This window comes from Lutra lutra, chromosome 11, assembly GCF_902655055.1.
Source record: "Lutra lutra chromosome 11, mLutLut1.2, whole genome shotgun sequence".
NCBI lineage: Eukaryota > Metazoa > Chordata > Mammalia > Carnivora > Mustelidae > Lutra > Lutra lutra.
The window spans coordinates 82,126,891-82,154,876 of NC_062288.1; the positions used below are offsets into that span (position 1 = coordinate 82,126,891).

The following is a 27,986-nucleotide window of genomic DNA, read 5'->3' on the forward strand; positions in this document are numbered from 1 at the left end:
CTTGATCATCTCTATTCCTGTATCTTGTTTTTGTTTCCAAAAAGTGACTTGGTGGACGGCAAAAGACACCATGGGAAACTGAGATAGGTCCACTATCTACAGAGTCTTTATAAGGCAACCGCTAGCTTTTGCACTGCTTTCCTGCAAATGAGAAAAAGCCTTTCCTTCTTCAAATAGAAATACTGCACAACCCAAAAAGCTTTCCAGAGGTTGCTTACTGAGCCCAAGAGAGTAGAAGTCTTGGCTGCACCCACACATGCATCTATATCTGGCTTTTTCTTAAAAACCATCAGAAAGAGGGACACAAATGCCACTTGCAATGTACACATTGCTTCTCTAGACCCTTCCCTCTCTCCATTCCCCCAGTATCTGTGTCAGGTTCAGAGTTAGGGTGGTTAGGATCTGTGTCAGGTTCAGAGTTGGGGTGGGAATGGACTGTGGAGAGACAAAAGCAACCTCAGGGGATGCCCAGAGAGCATCACAACAGGTATGTGTGTACCAAATGGGTAAGGGCATGCTCAGAATTCTGAGTGGGTAAACGGGCTGGCTCCATGTGCTGTGCAGATTTGTGTGGAAGAGGGCACTCTCCAGCTGCATCAGGACTCGAGTGACAAGCCTAAAATCGCCACACTTGCATGTTTTCATATAAGTGACTATGTGGATGAAAGTGGCATCTCCTTACATGGAGCATATTTGTACACCATTCATCTGAGCTATCATACACTAAGTCTCTGTTCCTTACTCTTTTTCTCTTGGCTTATATATATTTTTGAAAGTATCATCCATGACTTTTATCAAGTTTATGATTTCAAATTCTTTAATATGATTTTTATTAACAAAGAAAGAAGGAAACAAAAATTCAGATTCAAGAAAGCAAGTGGCATTCAGAAAAATCTGTCCAGAGGTGCCTGGGTTTGTCCAACTCTTGATTTTAGCTCAGACTGCGATCTTGGGGTCCTGAGATTGAGCCCCAGGTCAGGATCCGTGCTTAGCAGGGAGTAGGCTTAGGATACTCTCCCTCTCCCTCTGTGCCCACCCCTCCCCCCACAGATGTAGGCTCTCTCTGAAATAAATAAAATGTTAAAAAAAAAAATCTGTCCAATAACTAGCTCTCAATAACAAAAGAAGTAACAATCTAAATGAAATATTAAATAGCTTTCAGGTTCTTTCAATTAGCATGATTCATGAGTAGAAACCAAGCTACCCATTTTAACAAATACTAACAAGGCAAACTGCTAAATGTTTTATTTTACTGCTTCAAGGAAGTGAAGTGTCTTACCAAATAAATAATCCATCAAAAAAGGCTACAAAAAAAAAAGGCTACATAAACTAATAAAAATAATTTCTTTCCCAATACCTCATTTTAACTTATTCCCAAATGTAGGAAAAATAACTTGTGAAATTACAAAGAACTTACAACTTTATATTTTAACAATGAAGTTACAAAACTAAAAGACAATAGTCCATTTTGATAGTTAACACCAGCAGGAAAGTTAGGAAGAGTAGAAAGAGCTTCCATAAATCAGTATTCTTACCTTACCTACCTAAATAGTACATTTAGGTGCTAATGTAATATAAAAATAAATATAAATTACTTAAAATACATTTTAGGATATTAAAATATATATTTAAACTTGATAAAGACTTGACTTTAATGCTTTAGTAAGACTTCATATGTAAACTGCTAACAAAGTATTTAACTTTTAACTTCATGTAACCTGATTAAATCTGGAAAAGATAACAAATGATAAATTAAGTCCTATATTCTGCAATCTTGAGTAATTCACCTAATTTCATCAGCATGATTAAGTGTAAATTCCCTTGGAGTTTTATAAGGGAAAGCTGGTAATTCATCCAATCAAAGAAGCATGGATGCACGTACAAATTATACAATCCACAAGAAAATTCCCCCATGAAAGTTGTTTTACCTCCTTTTTATCTACTATAGCACTGTTTATAAACCAATCAGTATTTCAGTAAGTTTCCATTTATATAAAAGTTTATTACTGAAACACCCAAGTAAAAGTTATGAAAGCAAATCACTGAATCAAGACAATATTATATACTACAATCTTATAATTTCACAGGGAAATTTTATATAGTAGCAGTTGCTTTATTTTTTATTTTTTAAGATTTTATTTATTTGGGAGAGAGGAGAGAATAAGACAGAGTGAGCATGAGAGGGGGAAGGTCAGAGGGAGAAGCAGATTCCCCACTGAGGAGGGAGCCCCATGTGGGACTCGATCCCGGGACTCCAGGATCATGACCTGAGCTGAAGGCAGTTGCTCAACCAGCTGAGCTACCTAGGTACCCAGCAGTGGCTTTATTATGTTGGTGTGAAATTACATAAATATCCCCTCATGTTTTGATTATACTGAAAAAGGTAATGGAAGGAAGGAAAGAGAAGCATAAATATTATGCTAGAAATATACATACCAACATTGAAAAGAGAGCTACCCTATGACCCAGCAATTGCACTACTAGGTATTTACCCTAAAGATACAAACATAGTGATCTGAAGGGGCACGTGTACCCGAATGTTTATAGCAGCAATGTCCACAAGAGCCAAACTATGGAAAGAACCTAATGTCCATCAACAGATGAATGGATAAAGAAGATGTGGTATATATATACAATGGAATACTATGCAGCCATCAAAAGAAATGAAATCTCACCATTTGCAATGATGTGGATGAACTAGAGGGTATTATGCTTAGCGAAATAAGTCAATCGGAGAAAGACAACTATCATATGATCTCCCTGATATGAGGAAGTGGAGATGCAACGTGGGGGACTTGGGGGGGTAGGAAAAGAATAAATGAAATAAGATGGGATTGGGAGGGAGACAAACCATAAGAGACTCTTAATCTCGCAGAACAAACTGAGGGTTGCTGGGGGTCGGGGGGTCGGGAGAGGGTGGTGGGGTTATGGACACTGGGGTGGGTGTGTGCTGTGGTGAGTGCTATGAAGTGTGTAAACCTGGCGATTCACAGACCTGTACCCCTGGGACTAAAAATACATTATATGTTTATAAAAAAATTGAAAAAATTAAAAAAAAAAAAAAAAAAAGATCTCTCCCTTTGCCCCTTGCCACACTTGAGCTCACATTCTCTCTCTCTCTCCAAAATAAATAAATACATAAATTTAAAACAAAAACAAAAAACAAAAACCCACAGAATAGATAGGTATGTAGGCTGATATTTCATAAGTTCATAAATGTTATTCTGGAACTATGTTCTGGAGTTTTACATTTTACTCCATGTACTGAGTAATCACAATAGATGGTATCCTAGGTATAAGGATTTATGGTAATACTTAGCAATGGTCTCTATCCTCACAGAGTTTGTATTGAAAATAAGAAAGACAAAACAATTAGAATAATTTTTAAAATAATTATAAAAGTATATTGATACTCAGCAAAATGAATACATGCTACAACATGAATGAACCTCAGAATCATTACATCAAGTGAAAGAAGCCAGAAGCAAAGACCACATGCTGAATAAGTGCATCTATATGAAGTGTCCAGAAGGGGATAGAGACAGAAAGCAAATTAGCATGGATATTGCAAATGCAAGCAACATATTCCTCGAAGTCTAAAAAAATACTAAAATTATAAATGAAGAACTAAAAAACTGAATTTAACAATAAGACTGTATTATTATATCTCCAAAAAGTTTATGTGGAGATTACAGCAAATACTCTAATGATTAAAAATTGGAAAACATCTGAATAGTCCTCCTCTCAGTTAAGGAGAACTATCACAGGGTCACATATTGTGAGAAGAAAATTCATCTTAGGCTCTCTGTTAAGTGTTGCTTCACAGATCTTTATGTACAGGTATGTATATTGTACGTGACTTACACATCACATTATTTAATAAATGATTTTAAAATAAGTGAGCTGCCACCAAAAAGATCATTTTGAACTACATACAAAAACAAAATTCCAGGAAATATATGCAATATCTGTTTTTAACAATATAAAAGAATTTTAAGAAAATCAGGACTACTATTTTTCAGATCTTATAATGGGTGGAAAATCCGCTCTAAAAAAAATTACAACTCCAAATGTAGGTTAAACATTTGTATTTCAAAGACCATCAGTACTCTAACTAAAATGCTGGGTAAAACATCTTAACACTTATGACAAAAAAAGAGACTAATATCATTAATACATAAGAAGCTTCCAGAAATTGTTGAAAAAAAGACAACCAAACTGAAAAAGAGTATACATTTTGATTTTCTCAATCATGATTTGTAAAGTGGAGGGAAACCAGTAAACTGAAATAGAAGAACTTAAAAATGCAGATGGAAAGCAAAGCAATTTGTAACTTGAAAGTAATTTTACTAGAATCCATCTTACCTGAGAAGTAATGTAGCAAAGCATTCCACTGATAGCTGCTTAAAACATTTTATCTGTAATAATTCTGAGAACATCATCTTTCAAAGGCCAACTGCCAACTATATTATAATTCTATCATATAAATAAGGTTACCGGTTACATATTTATTAAAAATCAGTTCTACCATATATAGAAACCATAAATACAAAATATACTTTTAAATTATGGTCTAGAATATAAACAAAGTGTACAGCGCAAAGTATCCTAAGTCTTTAATAATGATCCCTGAAAAAGACTGCCACAAGAGCATGAAATCATGCATCAGTATCCTGCAGACATTCCATTGCTTAAAATTATACTTAAGTCAGCTTCTTCAGCAGTTAGCTTTTGAAACTGAAAGTCCACATTTTCATTATAAAAGTCTGACAACTGCTGTTGCAATTCCAAGATCTGGAGTGTTGGCCTCTTCTTCCTCATCTATCAACATCCAATTTATCCTCAAAAGTTCAGCTCAAATTCAGTATCTTTTAGAAGGCTTTCCCCCTGTTAGCATTAATCTCTCCATTCTCACTCCCGAAGCACTCTGCTTGCTTCTTTAGTTACAGCATACAACTGTGCCTTAGCCAGTTGATTAAATTTAGGTCTTCCTCATCTCCCTTGATAAACTCTCTGAGAGTTTGGACAACAACTAAGTCTAATACAATGCTATATCACTATGGACAACAACTAAGTCTAATACAATGCTATAAGGGCTGGCAAAGAAATTGTTTAATTAAATGAATAAAAGCATGCAACCTAAGTTATAAGAAAGAATGAGGAAATAATAGTACTGATTTTTATGATCCACTAAAGCAATTCAAATTATAAACTAATGAAACATAAGGGTGATTTTCTAAATTAGCAGGCTAATAAATTTCTTAGAGGAAGAGGTCATAAAAGACAGACTCAGTCCTATGATATGAACTGAAAGCCAGATGGAGACCTCAAGCTTCATCACAGTCATTCCTGAATATAAGCAAGCAAGCAATACAAACGTTCAGAGACAGGGGAAGAAAGGTCTTTCTCCACCTTCATTTTCCAAGTGGAAACCAACTTCTTACTGTCATGGACAAAAAAGCAGGAAACAGTAATGAAGAGAGGCTTAGCTCACCTCTCCAAGGCCTTAAGGAGGTAAGTAATGACTAACCATGCCCCCTAGATGCCTTCCATTCCTGATGGACAGCCAAGCACTTGTGAAGAGTCTTATCTTGCTCAACTAGACATAACTTTTTAGCTCTTGGGAAATGGAAAACTCCATGCCTGCCCAATCCACAACCTCTAGCCTTTAGAATAGGTAAGTAAATTCACTGTTCAATTTTTAATAAAGAGTCTATCTTAGATAGCCAACAATAAGTGCAAAAATAAAAGGTGAGTCTTAAAAATTGAGGAAAGACTAAAAACAAAGTGAAATCATGAACAATTATAATCACTGTATTGTAATTACTATCTGTCTTAAACATTCTTTGAGGGTAGAAACAGTGACTTAGATATCTTTGCATTTCCCAAGTCTAGTGTAATACCTGGCATATAAAAAGTACTTAATAAATGTTTGTTGAATAAACGAGGAAATGAGTGAATGAAAAAAAAAAACTATAAATTTATTTATTTTAAAAACCATGCATTAAACCAAAAATATATTTGTGGTTTTGATATTGGCTGAATATTCAAGTAACATATGAACATACCATAGATTAGTAGTTTGCAATCTGGGGTTCAGAGGAGGGGGGCATGAACTTTTGATATGGTAGGTTTAAGTCTTTAGGCATACATGTGCATTTTTGTGGGGCAAGCTCTACAGCTGTCATCACATTTTTATAAGGGTAAAGGACTCCTAAAAGGTTAAAACTTCCAAAGATATACACAATTCTGGTCTTCAAGCTGTAATCATCAAGACCATATGGTACTGGCACAAAAACAGACACACAAATCAATGGAACAGAATAGAGAACACAGAAATGGACCCGCACCTCAATGGTCAACTAATCTTTGACAAAGAAGGAAAGAATATCTAATGGAAAAAAGACAGTCTCTTCAACAAATGGTGTTGAAAAAATTGGGAGAACCACATGCACAAGAATGAAACCGGATCGCTTTCTTACGCCATACACCAACATACATTCAAAATGGATGAAAGACCTAAATACGAGATAGGAATTCATAAAAATCCTAGAGGAGAACACAGGCAGCAACTTCTCTGATCTCAGCCACAGCAGCTTTTTTTTTTTTTTTTAAAGATTTTATTTATTTATTTGAGAGAGAGACAGTGAGAGAGAGCATGAGCGAGGAGAAGGTCAGAGAGAGAAGCAGACTCCCCGTGGAGCTGGGAGCCCGATGCGGGACCCGATCCCGGAACTCGAGGATCATGACCTGAGTGAAGGCAGCCGTCCAACCAACTGAGCCACCCAGGCGCCCCCACAGCAGCTTTTTATTAGACATGTCTCTGAAAGCAAAGGAAACAAAAGCAAAACAAAAACAAAAGCAAAACAAAACAAACAAAAAACTCAACTACTGGGATACGTCATCAAGATAAAACCTTCTGCATAGAGAAGTAAACGATCAATAAAACTAAAAGGCAACCTATGAGATGGGAGAAGATATATGCAAATGCTGTATAAGATAAAAGGCTAGTATCCAAAATCTATAAATAACTTATCAAACTCCACATCAAAAAACAAAAAAATCCAGTCAAAAAATGGGCAGAAGACATGAACAGACATTTCTCCAAATAAGACATACGGACGGCTAACAGACACCTGAAAAACTGCCCAACATCACTCTTTATCAGGGAAACAGAAATCAAAACCACAATGAGATACCACCTCACACCAGTCAGAATGGCTAAAATTAACAAGTCAGGAAACAACAGATGCTGGCAAGGATGCGGAGAAAAAGGAACCCTTTTATACTGCTGGTGGGAATGCAAACTGGTGCAGCCACTCTGGAAAACAGTATGGAAATTCCTCAAAAAGCTGAAAATAGAGCTACCCTATAACCTAATAATTGCACTACTAGATATTTATCCAAAGGATACAAAAATAGTGATTTGAAGGGGTAGAGGCACCCTAATGTATATAGCAGTATCACCAATAACTAAACTATGGAAAGAGCCCAAATGTCCATCAACTGATGGAGAAAGCAGCAGCAGTATGTATATGTACACACCACACACACACACACACACTATCAAATACTGCTCAGCCATCAAAAAGAATGAAATCTTTCCATTTGCAACAATGTGGGTGGAACTAGAATATAATATGCTAAGCAAAATAAGTCAATCAGAGAAAGACAAATATCCTATGAGTTCAATCATATGTGGAATTTAAGAAACAAAACAGATGAACATAGAGGAAAAAAGGGGAAAAAAGAAAAAAATAGAGAAGGAGGCAAACCATAAAATAGGGTGCCTGGGTGGCTTAGTGGGTTAAAGCCTCCCTTCAGCTCAGGTCATGATCCCAGGGTCCTGAGATCGAGCTCCACGTCGGGCTCTCTGCTTAGCAGGGAGCCTGCTTCCCCCTCTCTCTGTGCCTGCCTCTCTGCCTACTTGTGATCTCTGTCTGTCAAATAAATAAATAAATCTTAAAAAAAAAAAAGACTCATAACTACAGAGAACAAACTGAGGGTTGTGGGCAGGGAGGAGCATGAGAAGATGGGATAACTGGATGAAGGGCATTAAGGAAGGTACGGGATGTGATGAGCACTGGATGTTATATGTAAATAATGAATCATTAAATTCTACCCCTGAAACTAATAATACAATGTGTTAACTAACTTGAATTTAAATAAAACCTAAAAAAAAAAAACAAACCAAAATCCTTTCAAATATGCATTATAAATTTTAAAATATAAAAAATATAATTAATATACATGTAATTTTACATCATACTAGATGCTTTAATCTCTCTTTGATGAATAAGAAGTGTCCTGGATCTAATGGAACACCAATGAGTTATAAATTATTCAGTAATTAATAAATTCTCTTTAATGTGGAATATGTAGTTTGTTATACTTTTAAAAATTAAAAGATACTACATAATCATTTAATATGCAACCAATATTACTCATACAAAAGAAAATAATCAAATAATAATGCTAATGACATTAATGTATATGTCAAATCATTCTCCTGAGTGAAAATATTTTTACACAGCCAAAAATAGCCTTCTAGAGCTAGCTGGGATGTTCTATAGACAGGAAAAAACTCCTAGGGCCCTATATCCTAGCACCCTATCCCAAGAACTAAAAGAAAAAATAGACAAGGTCTCTCAAAAGTCCAGTGTTTTGGATACTGCTCTAAAAATTTGATTATAATGCTCAGTTTGCCTCTAAAAGAGGTATCCTTTTATAAGATAATGAACAGCAAAAGAAAGATGTGCTTCTCGAAACACTGTAACATCCAAAACTGTTCAAGATTAGTCAAACTGCTTTCCAAAAATGGAGACTTTTAACGGGAGGCAGGTATGAAAATCAAGTAATTTTGGAACATAACGCATTCCTCTGGTAAGCTAGGGAGTAATAGGCAATGTGCCATATCATGTGGCACAAAAAGGCTGAGACCTGTAGGATCACAGAGTTTGGGGAAAGAAAAAAAAAAAAGGCAGGAGGGAGCAGAGGTGGACAGTCAAAAAATGATAAAATATTTTGGCTATCCTCTCCTTTCCTCTGGATTCAAATATTAGAAAAGTAGCACAAACAGAGTTCCCTCTACTCCTCCAATTTGCTCACAGAATGAACAGGCATTATGATACTGATAACAAGCAAGGACAAGTCACATACTATTAAGCCTGGAAGTATTTTATGGCCAGCTTACACTGATCTTATTTAGCAAGAACAGACAATAGGAATAGAGTAAATGTGTCTCAAGCTTAAAGAAATTGTAGGCTATTTCTTAGAATCTGAGACAAAGCTAAAACTAAACTTCTTAACAGACATTAACTAAAAAAATATGTTATCTGTGTAAGGCAAAAACTGACATACCCAACTGTGTCTAGCCAGTTCTCTGAAGCAAAAGTAAACGCGAGGCTTTCAAAGATAATTACTATAAAATTCTATAAAATCTCAAAATCCTAAGGCAGCAATGCCCTTGCCTTCATACATAAAAGAGGACATATTATGTAGCCCTGATGAATCATTATCAAAATCAATTTTGATGATGCAATTATCTTTTACTAAATGTTTCCATAATCCTTGAGAAATTCTCGGTTTTCATGATGAATCTTATCACAACTGAATAAGAAAGAATGTAATTATCTATATTGTCCTTTTAACAACACGACTGACAGACTTATAGAAAAAAAGCTACAACTTCTCCAAGACTGAATATAAAGATTGGGGAATAAAAATTTGCTACCAGAAATAAGACAGGAGCATGTAACAGGTCATATGTAATCACTATTAGAATGAAGAGGAAAGTCTTGAAGAAAAATTTTAGTCAAGAAGTACAAATGCTAGAGTGCACCAAACAGCCTCAGTAGCACTGAATTTAACATTTATAAAATAAATTTTAATGAAAAATTCCAGCTAATGATACAGGACAGAATAAACTTCTTTCCATTTACCTAAATTTGAGCTGCATAAAGGTAACTTTCCTCCAAATAACTAGTTATGTACCTCTGGATGTAGTATTTAAGATGTGGTCCCACATTTGCAACATAATATTGCTTTATGTAATACAAAAAAGGCAGAGCTGTGGATGGTTCCTGTACATTTATTCTGGTACATCTCAGTAATACTAATGAAGTTGATCCTTTCCTCAACAGGAAAATGCTATTTGTCTGACTCTCCTACAGCATGTTGAAGGATGAGTGCTATCAATAGAAATAAAAAGTGTAACTAAAGTTATGTAATAGATAATTTTAAAACTTTACCATCTTGCTGGCAGTAAAGACATGTGACTTAGAGTTTCAATGAATATAGTTGTGGTAAAATTGATGGCATTCATTTTAATTCAGTATCTCAGAAAAAATAGAGAAACATATTATCGTTGTAATAACAGATGGTTCATTACTACTCATGAATTTTTTTATTAAGGGACTGGATCCAACTAAACGTATCTGATAGACACATAAAATACATATGAATATATAATAAAAATAATAGTTCCCCAAGGCTTTCATTATATACACATGATTTAATAACATTGTCAGAAAAAAACATGATTATGCTGTCAAGTAATAACTTAAAATTAATATTGAGTCACCAGTGTTTTAAAAACTATCATTTTAGTCTATACTATTATTTGTTATTCTTGAATACATTTGTTGATTGATTTAATAAAAACTTTCAGTGACAAGAATTAGCAATGTAACAAGTTCAAAAAGTTTTTAAGTTCTATCTTTTGCCAAGTCAGATGGACATAACTGGCAGTCCACGTAGCTTCTTCATAAATTCAGCAGGCCAATTAGAGCTGCCAGATAACACTCACAACCAGAAGAGGATCACAGTGATCACACCTTTATAGCAAATTTACAGAATATTAAGATTCAGGGGACAATAAACCTGATGGCGTAAACAAACCACCAAGATGAACATATGCAAGTAAATGTTGAAAAGTATGATAGCTTGGAGAATGCAGACTGTGGAAATAAAGTAAAGTCAAATGAAAATATCTGAGAAATAAACACTTAAACAATAACTTCTCTGCTTCAACCTTACTGTTTAACATTCCCTTTCTGCTAAAACAGAAATCGCCAGAGTTTTCAATAACACATCCCTCTGACGCCTTCAGACTTAGTTGCCACCTATTTCAAATTTCTCTGGATTTCATAGTCTTAGGTCACTTTCACAGAGTAAGTCTTTCCATTGTGCATTAACAAAATCCTCTGACTACATGAAAATATAATGGTTCCCTCATCTCCCACTAAAGAGTACACTTCGAGTTCACTCCACAATAATAAAATTTACATATATATAATTTAATAAAATATTTTTTAAAATATAAACTCAATGTGAACATCTTTGTGTTTCTAGGAAGAACCACGGCACCTGGCATGCAGTAGATAAAGACAGTATTTCATCAACAACACCATTGTGCATTTTTAATATCTCTAAAATATGGCTACATCTTAAAATTAACAGTGAAGCATAACTTAATTGGCAGAGCTTTTCTTGATACATACATAATGGTGCCTTTTATAAATGCTGTTTCAGGTTAGATTAAATAGATTAGTAACTGTTAAATTCAGTTGAACTGAATTAAACCAAGGTAAAGCTATATGGTGTCTTTACTAAATTAACCCTCAGAAAATTGAAATTCATGTTTTTTTATTCTTTTCTATGTCAGTTGTTTAAAATCAGACTGTTTAAACTGTTTTAAAACTGTTTAAAAAGTAAATAAATAAATAAAGCTTGTATTTTATAGAATTAGTAGGTTATACTTTAATTATCTTTAAAAACAACCGAAGTATTATGCCTTTTGACTGAGGTATTTAATTTTTTTTACATTTGAAGTTATTACTGGTAGGAAAGGACTTAACTACTGCCATGTGCTAACTGTTTTGTCTTTTAGCACTTGCCCTCTGTATTTCATTGACTTTTTTTTTTTTTTTAATGTAGCAACATACTCATTTCCTTTTGTGTATCTTCTGTAAGTATTTTCTTTCTGGTTACCATGGAGTTCACATAAAACATCTTAAAGTTATAACAACCTATTTTAAGCTAATAAATATTATATATAAAAACTATACTTCTACTCCTCCTCACATATACTTTGTTATTAATGTTATAATTGGTATCTTTTTATATCATGTATTCATTAACATGTTCACAGGTACTTATTTTTTATACTTTGGTCTTTTTTAAGTTCTATACCAGAATTAAAAGTGATTTATATACCACCATTACAGTACTAAAATACTTCATATTTAGCCTATGTCATACTTTTATATGCTGTCATGTTGCAGTTTAGCATCCTTTTCTTAATTTAGTCTTTGGAATCTAAAGACCATACTTACTTTATAAGTGAAAATGGCCAAAAATGTGCATATGAATTGTTTGGCAATTATAAATCAGACCTGAGGGGTGCCTGGGTGGTTCAGTCACTGACATGGCTAATGCTGGATTTTGGCTCAGGTCATGATTCCAGGGTGCTGGGACAGTGCCCTGTGTTGGGACTCTATGCTCAACGGGGAGTCTGCTTGAGGATTCCCTCTCTCCCTCTCCCTCTACAACCCCTGCCCCCACTCACATGCAACCATGTGTGTGCATATGCTTTCTCTCAAATAAATATTTAAAAAAATTAAATAAATGAGAATTGAGCTTCTAAGACTTAACAGTATTGAAGGAGCTATGTTTCTGAAACCAATAAAGCAGCTCCAGCCCATTAAAATCTTTACCAATTTTAATACCTACCAGTTCCTTTGCTTAGATATGGAGGTTTAAAGAACTTCACAACACCATAGACATTGACAATTGTACCACCCTTAAGTTGATTCAGGGGTGTATATATATAATGTGTTGCTGGAACCTAAGAAAGCGAAGACAGTGAATATATCAACACCAAGTATTTACATTTTAGAATAATTTTATAATTAAATTTTTAAAACAACAACCGATCTAATTGCATTTTTTTCCTTTTAAGTGTCTAAAAAGAGGATATAGCCTGAAAAAAAAAAAAGAAATACACAGCTTATAAAGGTTACTGTACAAACCAACCAGTTTTTCTTACAAAGAATTTTGATTATAAATTATGTAATTTGTACATAATTCTAAGAAATGCAATTTAAGAACTTTTGGTTCTGGATTTTAACTTTGAGTAATATCACTTCAAAACTTGTGGTATATATTTCTTTTTTCCCCCCTATATTATTATAAAGATTTTACTACAGGTTTTGATTGTAAATGGTATAAATACATTAAAAATGGGAAAAACAGAAAAGAAAAATTGTCTGAAATAATTGTACACAGGTTTGGAAAGAAAGGGGAAAGTGATTTACAAGGACATGTCTGTGTATTAGTCAAACAATCACATCTGGCCCCATCACCTATCCATCCCACCAAAAACCAGAAATAAGGTTACTACCTACTGCACTGTAAGTTAAAACTTTAAAATTCAAATCAAAATGAGTTAATTGTTTTTTTCAAGGAAGCTGATCCTTTAGGTCAAGTATAAGAAAGGTAATGCTTAGAAATCTCATCAAACTTTGATATAAAAAATGTTGTAGCTCATAAATGATGGAAGAAAAATAATGGACAGCATATGGGACAGAAAGGAAAGATATGTACCTAGCTGACAAATAACTAGATCGAAGATATTAAAGTTATCTCCCTAATGTATAGATGAATGGGGCAGGCCAGCATATAGCTCAATGACACTAACCATTATGGTGATCCATGCAATGTACTTGTTAATTCATGAACAACAAACAACTTCTTGATTATAATGTGACTTTCCATGTAAATAACCTAGTATATACATGCAGATGATCTAAGTTATAGTCTAATAGATCAGAATATCTGGGGATCACTGAAAAAACATTTTTACCAATTTCATAAGTTCTTTCCTTTACTTCTTCCTTATATACAGGTTTGTGGATGTATCAAATATTTGAAGCTGAGCAGTCTAAAATAATTTTGAGAAAAACTAATACCTGCAGCTAATTCATGCTTTTAAAAAAGTGTATCAACCCTTTTATTGGTTACAGTTTCTTTAAATAACAAATATGAATTATATTTCTATATAGTATTATTCAGAATTTAAAAGTTGTACCCCATAGTCACTGTTAACTAAAACAAAGTTCCTGGACTCTGTCGATTAGAAACAAAAGGTTTAAGAACATAGGCAGAAGGTAAACTTTATATTGAACTTCATCATATATATTACCCTTTTTCCAGTTTTACTCAGCTACATGTAGTTCACCTATAAAATGGGAATCTTCCTATTGCTTTAACAAAATTTTATAAAATATTAAAAAAAGATAAAGAAATGAAAAATGTATCACAAGTATAATAAACTTCTTAAAATTAAATAATTTGTAAATCACAATTTGGTACATGATATTGTTTATAAATACAACTGATAAAGAAACAAAAGTATCTGCCTGAGGTTTAAAAGTACTAATCCTAGTATCTTCACAAAATAAAATGTTTTTCCCTTTTAATTTTTTTTTATGTGTAGCTTATAGAAAATACCAACAGATATTTCAAATAAAAGAACAATCAGTTATTAATTACTAGGTAAACATATAACTCAAATTTAACATTATTAGATATCAAAAAGGTAGATATTTTGTTTTCCCATTATATTACTATTTTAAAAATTAGACTATAAGTGGATATCATATATATATGAAATACATACATGTGTTTTATCTTTATATGTGTGTGTGGGTGTGCATATTTTAAATTGAACTGAGTATTATCTTACCAAAGACATTGATTCTGCAGAAAAATCTCTGACAGATTTAACATAAACCTGAAAACAAAAAAAGAGGATTTACTTGTATACAACCATCCTCCAATGTGATTACAGACCTTTAACTGCACCAAAACTACACACTTAACTGCGTAATATTCAAATTCACTAGCATGGCACAAAACTATGCCTTACAAATTAAGACTGACATGTGCAAAACTGTCTAAGGTTCAGTATAATCCATTAATTTCAGTATCAGAGGATCACCCCTAGCCCATATTTTGTATACTACAGAAAATCAGGCAGATGGTGGCCTGTAAACACAGGACTTGGCCCAGCTTTGCTTCTCTGACAGCCTTGACCAAACTGATGGTCTCCATGTGTGCACATGCACACATGCACGCACACACAGGGCTGTGGGAGGAGGGGTGAAGTGGGAAGCAGAGAATCAGCATCTCTGTAAAGAATAAAATAGAAGGAAATCAGTTTTACCTAAAAAAGGGCACTTGATCAATTTAAAGTGAAATCAAGTAGACCATCAAAAAAGGCTGATGATGTAAGAGTAAAGAATGAGATCTAGAGTACCTACAAAGTTTTAAAAATTCCATTAGTAAATAATTATTTTTAAGGGATCTTTCTTTTCTACCTGGAATCATTCTAAACATAAAGCTGAGAAGAGAATTTTTGCTTTAAACTTGAAATATTTAATTAAAATAATTCAGTCAGGCTAAATAGTTTATCTGCAGATTTACAGAAATACTGTTCCTATTCCATCCCCTTAACTCATTAAAACCACAAAATAACTGGACTAAAAGTTATACACTTACATAAACAGTTGATCTGAAGTCTTCAAATGCTTTCAAAAATAAGCGATGTTTACCATCTCTGCTTGTAGATGAAGATGCCGACAACACAGTAAATCCAGCTACTGCAATGGTGTCCTACAGAGGAAAAAATGGTTTTAAATCATCAATATCTGTAATTCTGAATGTCACATAAATGCTTATTTTTATTATTATTTAAAAACAGGAGTAATTTCTACAACATGGAAAACAGGTCAGCTACATGTGTTTAATGATTCCTGAATATACGACCGAGACTACGACTTCCTCTAAAAGGGCTTCAACATAGTCCTAGACAAGCATAATGTCTAACTTCACAGACCAGGAAAACACTAACTAAATCACTCAAAAATTTTTATTTATTTAGTGGGACTTCAAAAATCAATGTTTATCTCAATTTATATGAATAGGTTTGCAGAAATAATGAAGAGATAACAGATGATCCAAAAGTATTAAGAATGAAATTTAAATGAAACTAAATGTCAGAGTTGAGAGACTACATTGAGAAAGACATGCCATTAGTATTAAAAACTCCATACTGTCACAAAGCTAATACATCTGCATATAAATCCAGGGTATGAGACATAAATAAGAAATTTCTACTTACCTACTAATAAGAAAAAAGTATTTTCCTTCTTCTAAAGTAAGAAGACAGTCCCCATTTATTCTTGCCTCTCTCATTCATTAGTTAAATCTCCTTTTCTTAATTTTCAAATATTGGAACATACACATTCAGCAAATTTTGTCTTGCTGCCCTATACATATGTAATATATAATATGCAATAATATATGCTACATATATATATAATTATTATCCTACTCTTCTAATTTTAGCACCAAAACCTTAAATACACAAAAATTCCTGGGTTTTAGGCATCTTCCTTCAATAATCTTAATTTCTACCAAATGGAAGTATCCTGCATTACAGACTTGCTTTGCACATTTGAGGAAGGGTCTGGTGTCAAGTCCCAGGATTCTCTATTTAGATCCATTAAACAAGGTTGTGAACACCCTGAAAGGCAGGGGTCGTGTCTTTTTTTTTTTTTTTTAAGATTTTATTTATTTATTTGAGAGAGAGGGAGAGAGAGAACGCACTAGAGCAGAAGTGGGAGGGAGAGGAAGAGGGAGAAGCTGGCTCCCAGCTGAGCAGGGAGCCCAACACAGGGCTCGATCCCAAGACCTTGAGATCATGACACAAGCGGAACACAGACACAGACACCAACATAGCCACCCAGGTTCCCCATGCAGGGTCATGTCCTATTCTGCTCTATATTTATAAGGCTTGGCACAAAGTAGGCCTGCCATTAACAAACTGTGACTCAAAATATGGATCTTATATGGCCTTCCTAAAATCTCGAGCCCTGTTCAGAACTTTTAGCTCTGCAACTTTCTACATTTTTTTTCTTTACATGAGACTATGAACATAACTGTGTTTGTGCTGATAATGCTAAATAACCACAACTCTTCACAGATAAATGGGAGAAAATATTCCTTTTCACTGAATATTCTGTTTTGACCATGTTTTTAGGCAGTATGCACGTATGTATGTATGTATTTATCAGAGAGAGGAAGAGCGCATGCACACAAGCTAGGGAAAGAGCAGGCGAAGGGAGAAGCAGGCGCCCCACTGAGCAGAGTCCAATATGGGACTCAATCCCAGGACCTTGAGATCATGACCTGAGCTGAAAGCAGACGACCCTTAACCGACTGGGCCACCCAGGGATCCCCAGGCAGTTTTAAAGGGAAGTAAAATAAAAAGTGAGACTGCTTCTGGAATATATTACTCTTAAAACTGAAAAATAAGCAATGGTTTCAACTGCCTAAAACTTCTGATTTAAATGAAAACTTGAGATTTTAGTCAAAGATTTAAAGTTGTTTAATCAAACTCACAGGGAAAGATAAACAGAAGTAGGGAAGTTTTTCAGTTCTAAATTCTCTTAAAAGCACACACAAAAAATAACCTATCTCATATTATTTTCTATTTTACTGAAAAATGTCTTAAATATTATATGAAAAGAAATACATAAAATGCAAACATTATTGTGCAGATGAATATTTTTCTATTTTCCCATATAATCTAAACTTAAGGAGTGTTTATTTTATGATGGAGAAAACATTTTAAATAGAAAAAAATCACTAAAAGCAGGACATCAGCATTCATAAGAAAATTCTCTTCAAAAGTCTAATTCTATTTCAATATTAGCAATATAATTCAGTAGAAGGCTGTAGTATAACTTTTCTTCTAGCACAAATTTTACAACATAGAAATAACCACCAAAAATATTTAAGGAAACTAATGTGTTTAATTTATTATACTTCTAAACATGAACTTATATTTGAATATATCTACATAAATTATATGGAAGGCCCTCAATGATCCTATCCCAATCTACCTGGCCTATTTTATTTCCATGTATGTCTATTTAATACTATAAAAATCAGATTCTCTTACATTCATAGTGCTTTTCCATGCATATTCTCTGCTTATTCTGAGCCCCCACTAATAATAGCATTTTTCTCTTTTGCATGTATCTGATCCTATCTATCTTTTAAAACCCAGATTGTAAAAACTTTTCTTATGAGGTCTTAGATTGTTTCTCTCTGAGAAAAATAATTCTTCCTTCCTCTGAACTCTCCTATGCAGTATTTTAATATATTTTGCCTGTGTATTATTTACAAATGATTCTTCATGTTTTTAATGCTTTTAAGTCTATAAGCTCCCTGGGACTAAGAATGTCTTATCTACCTTTATATACCATAAAAGTGGCTGGAAGGAGCTTCTGTTCATAGTACAAGTATATGTTGAATAAATTAATACTGGTAAAATTAAAGTACAAACCTAAACAGAAGAGAGAAAAAAATGAATGACGCTTAGAATCGTTTCTTTTTTTTTTTAACAAAGTTTTTTTTTTTTTTTAAGATTTTATTTATTTATTTGACAGACAGAGATCACAAGTAGGCAGAGAGGCAGGCAGAGAGAGAGAGGTGGAGGCAGGTTCCCCGCGGAGCAGAGAGCCCGATGCGGGGCTTGATCCCAGGACACTGGGATCACGACCTGAGCCAAAGGCAGAGGCTCAACCCACTGAGCCACCCAGGCGCCCCTAGAATCTAGTTTCCATGAATTTACAAATTGTAATAGCTTTAAATTAATTCAAATGCACAGAGGATAAGAAAGATAAACATATAATAGGCAGTATTAGTTTGTATAAACACTCATTAGACTGAGTTGAAAATGAGATTTAATATGCATTGTTCTAAGTTCTAAGCTTCTGAAAAGAGCATACTGAAGCCATTCAACCAAGAATAGGAATTACACAGTTCAGTGCTAAGAATGCATTCTGATATACAGAGTAGGTATTTGATCTCAATCTGCTGAAGTTATTAGGAAATCAGCCTGAGAAGAATACCATATTACTGAAAGTAATAAGGCTTTATCAATATCTGTGTATCAATGTTCTAAAAATAAAAACACATTGGTAGACCTGAAATCTTTGAACTCAGGATACTCAGATATCAGCAAGTGGGGCATTTTCTTTTTGTCTAACCTACCCTGTCAATGTCTTAAAAGGAGTGAGACTTGGTCATTAAACAACTTCCTTTTTGGGTTAGCCAACAGGAATATTCTACTGCAAACCAGTTTCAGAGAAAAAAAATCAATGAAAACAGCATAGATCTTTTTAACATAAAGAAGTGTTCTTAAAAATCAACAATAAAAAAAAGAGCAGACAACTTATTTGCATATTAACATGTCATTTTTACATGCTAATATCTTATAGAACATAATCAGTGGTGGAACAAGAAACAAATCAGTATGTGATTAAAAAAAATGTAAACTGCAAGACTAGTATATTAACTTGTTAATTTTTAATTGATAGTGTATCCAAAATTCCCACTTTATTATACTTTCAGCAAGCAGGAAAAAGACACAGGAAATATGAAACAACTGATAATCCAAAAAGAAAAATACCTATCTGACTTTAACAGGCATTAAGTGATTTTTACTATGCCGCCCTTGCAAATCCTGTTATTATATTTTAAAACACCAATTAAGAGTGAAAGAGTGAAGGGAGAAGCCAGGAATCTGATGCCACTGATAACGCAGTGACTGACAGAAAATGTTTCTCTAATATAAAAAATGTATTTTATGAACATTAACATATTTGGTTATATAATGTTAAGAACTTAATTGGAAGTACTATAGGCAATATTAGCATAAAATCCAAAATCTGTAAATGGTTTACAAATCCCTGTGTGATCTGATGCCCACCACCTCACCAGCTACCTATGTATACCTATGCATACCTATGTATGCAACATACCCCAGAATAGTTCCTTTTTGTAATTTTTAGCATTCCAGGCTCCTCAGTTAGGGGCTCTGTACATGTTGTTCTCTTTTACTAACCCACTCTCCCAGAACCCATCTTCATTCTTTCTGCTACTTTTCTAATTCTACTACTCAATCTCAGTCATATTACATCTGGATAAAATAATCAATTACATAATAACTGTTTAATTTCCTCTGCTCCACTAAGCATTGTCCCATGATGGCAAGGTCCATTACCCTCTTATTCAGGGCATCCAGCACAGAAGACCAAAAACAATCAACAAGTATTTGGACAATTAAATGAATAACCAACTCATGGAATACATATTACTTATATATATGATACCTTCATTAAATCTTAAATAAACTGTATGAGTACTACGAAACTTAATTCAAAAAATCTCAGCACTTCAGAACTGAAAACAGGACTTTAGAGATCATGTAATCAAACACTTTCATTTTTCAGGTAAGAAAATAAGGGCGAGAGAGAATAAATGAACAGTCTAAGGTAACATTCAGCTAAGTAGTTGTAGATCAAGACAGGAATCAAGATCTCCTAATTTCCAAGACAGGCACTACTCTACAACATCCTTCAGAATTAAATCTCAAACGGAGGGAAAACAATGTATTGACAAACGTCCGTAATTCTGATGGTTTTGCGATAAAATATTTCTTTAAACTTTCAAAACACTTTAAAAAAGTCCTTCCCCATATTTTATGTCCATTTATTAAATGTTAAATCTTACTTTTAAAGGAAAGCTAAAACTCATACAAAAAAAGGTTCAATTACACTGTGTATATTCCTGTAAAATGTATCATTAGTCTCACAAAGCAAGGATTGAAATTTTGTTAAAATTCATTTTAATGTTTACAAATTTTTTTTTTCTGTAATCAAATGTGGAGCTAACCTTAAGGGAATAAGCCAATGACAAATAACAAAGGTTTAAGAACTGAATGAAGAGTGTTTGCTTCAGCAGCACATACACTAAAATTGGAACAATACAGAGAAGATTAGCATGGCCCCTGCGCAAGAACTGAATTAGAAAATCCATTCTTCTACACAAAGAGTTTTACCTTTGACTTTCAATAATTTTTAACCTTACTACTATAAACTCTTAAATAAATAGCCTAATTAGACCTCCCCAATGAGCAGCATTCATGGATTTTAAACCCAGAAAGATTTTAAAGTAAACTGTGACCTCAGTCTTATATAATTATATCTTAAAAAGGAAAAACTCTGGCTTACCATTATTAACATTCTAGGTTAGCTGACAAGTACTAATTAGCCAGTATAGTTCTATTCTGTTTTAATGAATACTTATTTAAAGTATATTTCAATTGCAGAAAACACCTTTCATATGTCAGTTAGGGAAAATACTAATATCTCATACATTGCACATATTTTGTAGATGCACTGCACATATTTTGCTAGTTCATTGTATTATAACCCTTTTATTGTGTTTCCAAATAATCATATAAGAATCTTAAAGGAAAAGATAAAAATGTATTTAAAATATAAACAGATCCCTAATATTCAATACCATGTATTTTTAAAACCCTTCTCCTCTAAAGATGTGCTGTTAAATAAAGCAATTTATAAAACATGAATAGTACTGTCATTTGATGAAAAATGCGCATGTATGAGCTTATCTACATGCATATATAGATACAGACATACACGCATAAGTACACACAGATATACACACATACACATAAAAGTTGGAAAGGTCGTGGTAAAGAAGCAGGGATTTTATCTAATCTTATCACACTAGGCAATATGAGTGGCTTCAGAGGGAAAGGGGCAGCTTCTGCTTTTCTGGTTATACCTTTCCACACAACTTGAATGTTTTTTTAAAACCTTCAAGACCGGGCAAAAAGAACAAAATCTTCTAAATCAAACTATTTACAAGATCTAATCCAAGTCCATGCTACCTTCCTGAGCAGGAAAAGAATACAGTTGTGGAGACAGAGCAGTATCTCCACTTACTACAAGTTCTAGAACAATACTTAGGATATTATATTTGTATAGAATCTTACAGTTTACAAAGTGCTTCGAGACATGTTTATCATTTGAGCCTTTAGTAATCTTCCGCAGTAATTGTCATCTGTAGTTTTATGAAGACCGCCACTGTAGAGCTAAGGTTTGTTATAGGACTTCCACTAAAAATAATACAGGATATTTACAAGACACTAATTTCCAATATCAAATCATTATTATTTCTGTATATGGGCACATAACTAATTACTCTTGGAACTTCAATATTAACTCAACTATATACCATAATAGAATCATATGAAATTCTGTCCTTAAAAAGCAGTTAATGATCATGGGTTCATGGATCTTTCTGAGTGTAAGAGTTATAAATGACCTTCTCAGAGAGGGGAAAAAAAATACATACATACATTTACATACACATTTAACTGGTTCAAGAACCTCTTCTGAGGCACCTGGGTGACTCAGTCAGTTAAGCATCTGCCTTCAGCTCAGGTCATGCTCTCTGGGTCCTGGGATTGAGCCCTGAGTCGGGCTACCTGTTCGACAAGGAGTTTGCTTCTCCCTTTTATTCCCCTCTGTGCTCTCCCTCTCTCTCAAATAAATAAATAAAATCTTAAAAAAAAAAAAAAAAAAAAAGGATCTCTTCTGATGATTTGTACACTGTTGGGAGTTCACTGAAGATCCCTGAACTCTAGAATACTCTTCTTTTACAAACGGATATCCGGTCTTTTCACAAAAATTAATTTTACAGCTAGTTGACTTTTTTTTTTTTTAAAGATTTTATTTATTTGACAGAGAGAGACACAGTGAGAGAGGGAACACAGCAGAGGGAGTGGGAGAGGGAGAAGCAGGCTCCCCGTGGAGCAGGGAGCCTGATGCGGGGCTTTATTCCAGGCGGGAGCCTGATGTGGGACTCAATCCCAGGGCCCTGGGATCCTGATCTTAGCCAAAGATCTTAACGACTGAGCCACTAAGGTACTCCAGCTAGCTGACTCAAAAAAAAAAGGATGCTAGAGCCTCCCTCCTTACCATGCATTACAACTGTCTTTTTTCTCTGGCCAGAATTTGAAGCAGAGAGTTGAATATCTTACTTATTAAAAAATATCAGGACAGAAGAAAGGAAAGGCAACTTTAATGATCTTAGCAAGTTGAAAGGATGGTCTGTGAAATCTTTAAAAATGCTAAAAGTGGACCTCTTGGGGCAACTTGTGTCTTGGTTAAGTGTCTGCCTTCGGTTTGGGTCATGATCCCAGGGTCCTGGGATCAAGTCCCGCATTGGGCTCTCTGCCTAGCAGGGAGCCTGCTTCTCCCTCTTCCTCTGCCTGCTGCTCCCCCTGCTTATGCTCTCTCTCTCTCAATCTCTGTCAAATGAATGAATAAAATCTTTGGGAATAAAAAGTGGAACTCTTTACAGAATGGAAAGAATCATCCGAAATAAGAACATAAAACTATATTTCATATTTATTTCATATATTCTGTAATTCTTGAAAACTAAATATTACTAACTCAATGTATCAGGGCAAAACTTCCCTGTGTGTGTCTAGCAGCCTGAAGAATAAGGAAGCTGTTAACAGCATTTATTTGGTTTTGTTTACTTTTTTTTTTTTTGAAGGATGGGGAGTCAGAGAAAATATGTTATAGCTTAATATCACATGCAAATTCGTCACTGAACTGATGTATTTTTCTTTTTTCCCTATCTCAACAAAGCACTATAACATACTGTTTTCCAGTTCAAAGGAAAAATGTTATATAAGTTATTTTTCTTAATGAGTGAATCTTTCCCTGTTAAACACCTACTTAATGTTCTCACTTTCACCCATATTCTCTCCCTTTTTCTCCCTCTCCACTTCATCATTTCTGGAGACTATGGCCCTTAAAAAAAATGGCATGACTTCAGATCTCCTTGAGCACTGAATTCTTAATAATTCAGAACTGTCATCATGAATATTAATTATTTTACCTAAGCTGAAATAAAGTCATGCCTTCAAGGGCAAGAATAATAATAATAGGAACAATAATAGTAATGACAACATGCCTTTACTGGAGGCACCCACAAAAAGTGCCCCATCAAAATAGGTATATAGAGCTACTGATTTCTACCCTACCTAAAGTGGCCTGAAGGAAACTGTCAGATAACACCTCTTTCTTAGTATATTTGCTTCTGGAACTTTGCTATGCCATAACAACTAGATTAGAACTGTGTATCTCCAATTTTTAAAATTGCACCTAAAATTACTCTATTTATCATCCTAAGAGACAGTCTGATGAAATATCATAGGAGTTTTCGGATGTTAATCACACAGGAAATACTTATTTCCTTAAATTCTAGAATTTTAAAATACACCAGGGATTTAATAACAAACTTTTCACAGAAGTGAAAAATCACTACACTGATTCTCCTTTCCTTTATTCAAATTATGAATTAGGAAAACATTAATGGAGTTACCACCTCTTCTTTGTCTTTTTGGCCAAAAGGACAAAATTTGAGTTCAGCAATCTATTCCCAAAACGCTGATTAGAAGAAAAAAAAAAAGGTAGATTTTCTGACAGTTAACATGAAATAAATCTTTATTCTAGACTCCAAAGACAGGTTTTACAAAAACAGCATTTCTCAAGTCCACTAAATCATTTATAAGTGGTAAGTTTCTGAAACCACAGTATTCCAGAATTCCTCAGAATTCTCAGCTAATCCAACATTCTTACTTTATATTTGATTAAATTTACATCTGGAGATTATCAATGGTTACTCAAAAGCCAGTAATTAACTGGAAGCCACACTTCTGGGCTCAGACCAAGGTGCACTTTCTCTCGCTGCTTTTCCTCATTGGGGCTGCATCTAATTACAGTAAGATAAAGAGTCATAACAATAATAACAGTGGTCACACACTAAGTTCCCACACAGTGCCAGCAGTAGGTACATTTATCTCTAATCCTGACAACAATCCAGAAAGGGTGGTATTAATACTATCTTGATTTTTTAAAGAATTTTAAAATTAATTTTTATTCATTTTAATCTAAAGATTAATTTTTTAAACAAAAAATTTTGAATAATTTTTTAAATCTTTCAAGATTAAAATTGAAAAACACTGAACAGAGTTAAGCATTTTGCCCCAATCACACCTGCTGGGATTTAGATACTGACCCCCTGCTGTGTCTGGAACATGCACTCATACTTCTCAGCCTTTACACTTACAAATTCCTGGTTACTCCAAATATCTAAGGACCACTTTACTTCTTTCAAGTTTCTGCTCAAATATCACCTTATCAGAGTCTTTCCTTCATCAAATTAAAACATATCCTCTCTCCCCCTGCTTTATTTTCTCCACAGCACTGTCTGCCACTTAGAAAATTATGTTTATCTGTTCACTGTCTACCTTTCTCCAACAGAAAGCATGCTGTATAAGAACTGTGAAGGACTCATTTTCTATTACATATCTGTATTGCCTAAATATTGCACTGCAGACATGTATTTTTTTAACTGAAGCAAAATATAATGGAAAACTTGCCATTTAACTATTTTTAAAGTTTTTTTTTTTTTTTTAAGATTTTATTTGTTCATCTGACAGAGAGAGGGAGAGAGAGATCACAAGTAGGCACAGAGGCAGGCAGAAAGAGACGGGGGAAGCAGGCTCCCTGCCAAGCACAGAGCCCGATGTGGGCCTCGATCCCAGGACCCTGAGATCATGACCTGAGCTGACGGCAGAGGCTTAACCCATTGAGCCACCCAGGTGCCCCATTTTAACCATTTTTAAGTGTATAACTCAATGGCATTAATTACAGTCACAATGTGTGCAACCATCACCACTACCTATTGTCAAAACTTTTCTTCACCCCAAGTAGAAATTTTTTAACCATTGAGGAAAAACTCCCCATTCCCCCCCACCAACCCAGGCTCTTGGTAATCTCTCATCTACTTTCTGTCTCTGTGAATTTGCCTATTCCACATATTCATATAGGTGGAATCACACAATAGTTGTCCTTTTGTATTTGGCTTCTCTCAGCATAACATTTCCAAGTTCATCCATGATGTGGCATGTATCAGAACTTCATTCCTTTTTATGGCTGAGCAATATTCCATTATATGGCTATAGCACATTCTTTATCTATTCATCTGCTAATGGACACTTGGGTTCTGGCCACCTTTTGGCTATTATAAATGAGGTAGTCCCCCCTTGTGTGTGATTTTGCTTTCCATGGTTTCAGATGCCTACTGTCAACCATGGTCCAGAAGCGGATGATCCTCCTTCTGACGTACTGTCAGAAGGTTAATAGTAGCCTAAGGCTATACTGCGGTGCCTACACCATTCACCTCACTTCACCTCATCATGTATGCCTTTTATCATCTCACATCATCACAAGAAGAGTAAGCACTGTACAATATTTTCAGAGAAAGAAACCACATTCACATTAATTTTATTACAGTATATTACCATAAATGTTCTATTTTATTATTGTTACTAATCTCCTGCTGTGCCTAATTTATAAATTAAACTTATTATGACAGATGTGTATATATAGGAAGAACAATGTATATAGGGTTCAGTACTATCCACAGTTTCAGGCTTCCAGTGGGGGTCCTAGAACCTGTCCCCACAGATAAAGGGGGGAACTGCTGCAATGCTCCAACCAAACACTCGTGTACAAATATCTGTTTGAATTCTTGTTTTCAATTATTTTGTCTGTACATTTATTAGTAGGGTTGCTAGGTCATATCATGATTCTAAGAAGAAACGTCCAACTGTTTTCCACAGTGGCTGTATCATTTTACACCGAATGGATGTTAACACCTTTGTCAAAAATCAACTGCCCATAGATATATGGGTTTACTTCTCGACCCTTAACTCTATTCTGTTGGTATACATATCTATCTTTATAACAGTCCCACAGTGTTGATTACAGTATCTTTGTGCTGAGTTTTGAAATCAGGAAGTGTGAGTCCTCTGACTCTGTTATTCTTTTCCTAGATTGTTCAGGGTCCCTTGAAACTCTCAATGAATTTGAAAGTCGGCCTTTCCATTTCTAAAGTCTGATAGAATCTTGATAGGGATATTACACTAAATCTACAAGTCACTTTGGTTGGTACTGATAGCTTAACAATATTGTCTTCCTACCCAAGAATACAGATGTCATTCCACTTATTTAGGTCTTATTTAATTTCTTTTAGCAATGTTTTTTAACTTTCAGTGTAGAAATCCTTCACCTCATTGGTTACATATACTCATAGGTATATTATTCCTTCAGATGCTAACACACATAGAATTGTTTTCATAGCTTCCTTTCCAGACCACTCATTATGGGTAGTAACAACGGATTTTTATGTGTCCACTTAGTACCCTCCAATTCTGCTGAATTCATTTATTAAACCTAGTGGCTTTCTTTTGGATTATCTGGGATCTACAAAAACAGAATCATGTCATATGAAAATAGAGACAGTCTTACCTCTCCCTTTAAAATTAGGTGTCTTCTACTTCATTTTCTTATATAACTGCTCTGGCTAGAACTTTCAGTGGAATGTTGAAAAGCAGTGGTAAAGTAAGCATCCTTGTCTTGTTCCTAATCTTAGTGAGGAGCTTTGAGTTGTTCACCACTGAGTTTGATGTTACCTGTGAGTTTCTCATAATTTCCCTATATTGTGTCGAGGAAGTTTCCTTATGTTCCTAGTTTCCCAAGTGTTTTGATTACAAAAGAGTACAGGATTTTATCAAATGCCTTTTGTGTATCAGTTAAGATGACCATCTGTTTTTTCCCTTTTTCTATTAATGTGATATGTTACATGGACTGATTTTTTTATGCTGAACCAAACTGTACTCCTGGGACTTTGTCATAGTGTCTGCTCCTTTTAATCTGCTGTTGGCTCAGTTTGGTAGCATTTTGTTGAATTTAACAGGCATGTATTTTGAAACAATTATCAGAAAATAATATAAAAATACAGTTATAGCTTATATATTTTTTAGTTATTAAGAATTATTTTTTAATTGAGGGCAAAATGTACATATCCTTAAGACATTCTGTTAAATATTAAATATTAAAATGAAGTGAACGGAAAAATTGTCCCTTTTTATGTCAGTGTTAAGTTTTATAATCTCTTTG

General features: G+C 34.2%; 1 protein-coding gene and 1 pseudogene across 8 annotated transcripts in view; one reads left to right on the forward strand and one right to left on the reverse strand.

The window, feature by feature from the left end:
- Window positions 1-27,986, reverse strand: part of POT1 (protection of telomeres 1) — a 78,244-nt gene that overhangs the window by 37,683 nt on the left and 12,575 nt on the right. For all 8 annotated transcript variants that reach the window (XM_047694295.1, XM_047694291.1, XM_047694292.1 and 5 more), the window contains 3 exons: window positions 15,562-15,675; window positions 14,747-14,794; window positions 12,733-12,847 (listed from right to left, as the gene is read on the reverse strand). In XM_047694295.1, the coding sequence (XP_047550251.1) occupies window positions 12,733-12,847; window positions 14,747-14,794; window positions 15,562-15,675 (277 nt within the window). The remainder of the gene's footprint in view (window positions 1-12,732; window positions 12,848-14,746; window positions 14,795-15,561; window positions 15,676-27,986) is intronic.
- On the forward strand, window positions 20,862-20,958 carry LOC125081512 (uncharacterized; annotated as a pseudogene).